The sequence below is a fragment of the Myotis davidii genome, unplaced genomic scaffold, assembly GCF_000327345.1.
Source record: "Myotis davidii unplaced genomic scaffold, ASM32734v1 scaffold38, whole genome shotgun sequence".
In the NCBI taxonomy this organism is placed as follows: domain Eukaryota; kingdom Metazoa; phylum Chordata; class Mammalia; order Chiroptera; family Vespertilionidae; genus Myotis; species Myotis davidii.
Window position 1 is genome coordinate 8044807 of NW_006291383.1, and position 1659 is coordinate 8046465.

The following is a 1659-nucleotide window of genomic DNA, read 5'->3' on the forward strand; positions in this document are numbered from 1 at the left end:
CTGAAATAACAATGAAGGGGTAATTCTTCAAGAAGACATAGAGATCCTAAATAGGCATGCCCCTAACAACCGAGTTTCAAAAAGCAAGAAGCAAAACTCGCTAGAGCTGAAAGGTGAAGTAAGCAAATTCATGATTCTAGTTGGAGAAGTCAACGCTCCTGCCTCAGTCATCATGGGGAGGACAAGGGGACACAAAATCAGCTTGAACGCTATTCTTACCAAGAGTGTAGTGTGTGCCAGGCTCTATGCTAAACACTCGTACTTTGTCATTTGGTCAGCTCAGCAGCCTATATGAAGTTATTACTGTCATCTTCAGTTTACATATATGAAAACCGAGGCTCAGAGAGGTTAAGTTGATGGCAAAGTTACAAGTTAGTGACAGAGCTGGTATTTGAACCAAGGCCTGTCTGACTGCAGAGCCTAAACCCTTTTCACCACGTTGTGCCATCTCCCAGGGACAGGAAGAGGGCTGAAATTAGGGTCCTTCGCTCCTCCGAGAGCCCAGCTCTCTTGTGATGGATGGGACTTACTCGCCCAACAAGGTGAATGAGAGGCTCTCTGGGTCGAGGTGGCATTCTGTCATGACCACTTTGGAGTCACCAGTCGTGGGATCAGTTTCAATTTGGACAGTACCCACGAAGTCCAAGGAAACATTCAGGTGGAATGTATTCCAAACCAGAGGCCTGCAGACAATAAGATTCGCAGTGAGAAGAGGTCTAGAAGACCCTTCACATCACCCACTCGGTTCCTCCACCATGTGGACATTATTCAGGACATCTATGGAGAATGCCATCATTGTCCACATTCTTTACAGGATGTAACATATTCGCGTTAGGGCTTCTTCTCCTGGTCTCCAAGGTTTGGTTCCTGTGAAAATTTTATGTAGCAGCACACTGATAATTAAAATAATAATAATAATAATAATAATAGGTAACATTTATTGAGCACTACTTATGTTAGGCACTTTTAGAAGGTATTTTACCCAGATTAATCAGTCTAATCATTACAGCAATACCATAAGGGAAACTACTATTATTATTGCTATTTCAGGATGAGGAAGCATTGATATAGAGAGGTTAAGTAACTATCCTAAGATCTCATAGCTAATGAATGATGAATCGACAGTATACTCAATTTATAAAGATTTCCCCACATCTATTTCTTTTACAGTAATTAATATACTTTAAAATTATATTCTTCTACCATGTGCTTTCATGTATTTGTGGACTGTAATGAAAAAACTAAACAAACAAAATAGAAACAGATTCATAGAACAGACTGGCTGTCAGAGGGAAGGGGGCTGGAGGGTTGGGTAAAGTAGGTGAAGGGATTAAGCAAAAAAAAACCACCGAAATCTCATGGACACAGATAACAGTATGGTGATTACCAGAGGGAAAGGGGCTTCAGGGAGGCAGAAGAGAGTAAAGAGGGGATAAATGGTGATGGAAGGAGACTTGACTTTGGAGCAGTGAACACACAATACAATATACAGATGGTGTATTATAGAATTGTATACATGAAACCTATATGATTTTATTGGCCAATATTACCCCAATAAATTCAATAAAAATTTTTAAAAGATCTTGAAGGCCTTCAAATTCACGTTCTGTATGCAATAATTTATTTTCAATACCACAAAAACAGAAGCTGTGTCTGAAT

The 1659-nt window shown here is 39.9% G+C and overlaps 1 protein-coding gene across 1 annotated transcript in view; it reads right to left on the minus strand.

The window, feature by feature from the left end:
• LOC107183219 (BPI fold-containing family A member 2-like) overlaps positions 1-1659 on the minus strand; it is an 8143-nt gene that overhangs the window by 2241 nt on the left and 4243 nt on the right. Inside the window, exon 4 of the mRNA XM_015564513.1 lies at positions 531-683. Within this exon, the coding sequence (XP_015419999.1) occupies positions 531-683 (153 nt within the window). The remainder of the gene's footprint in view (positions 1-530; positions 684-1659) is intronic.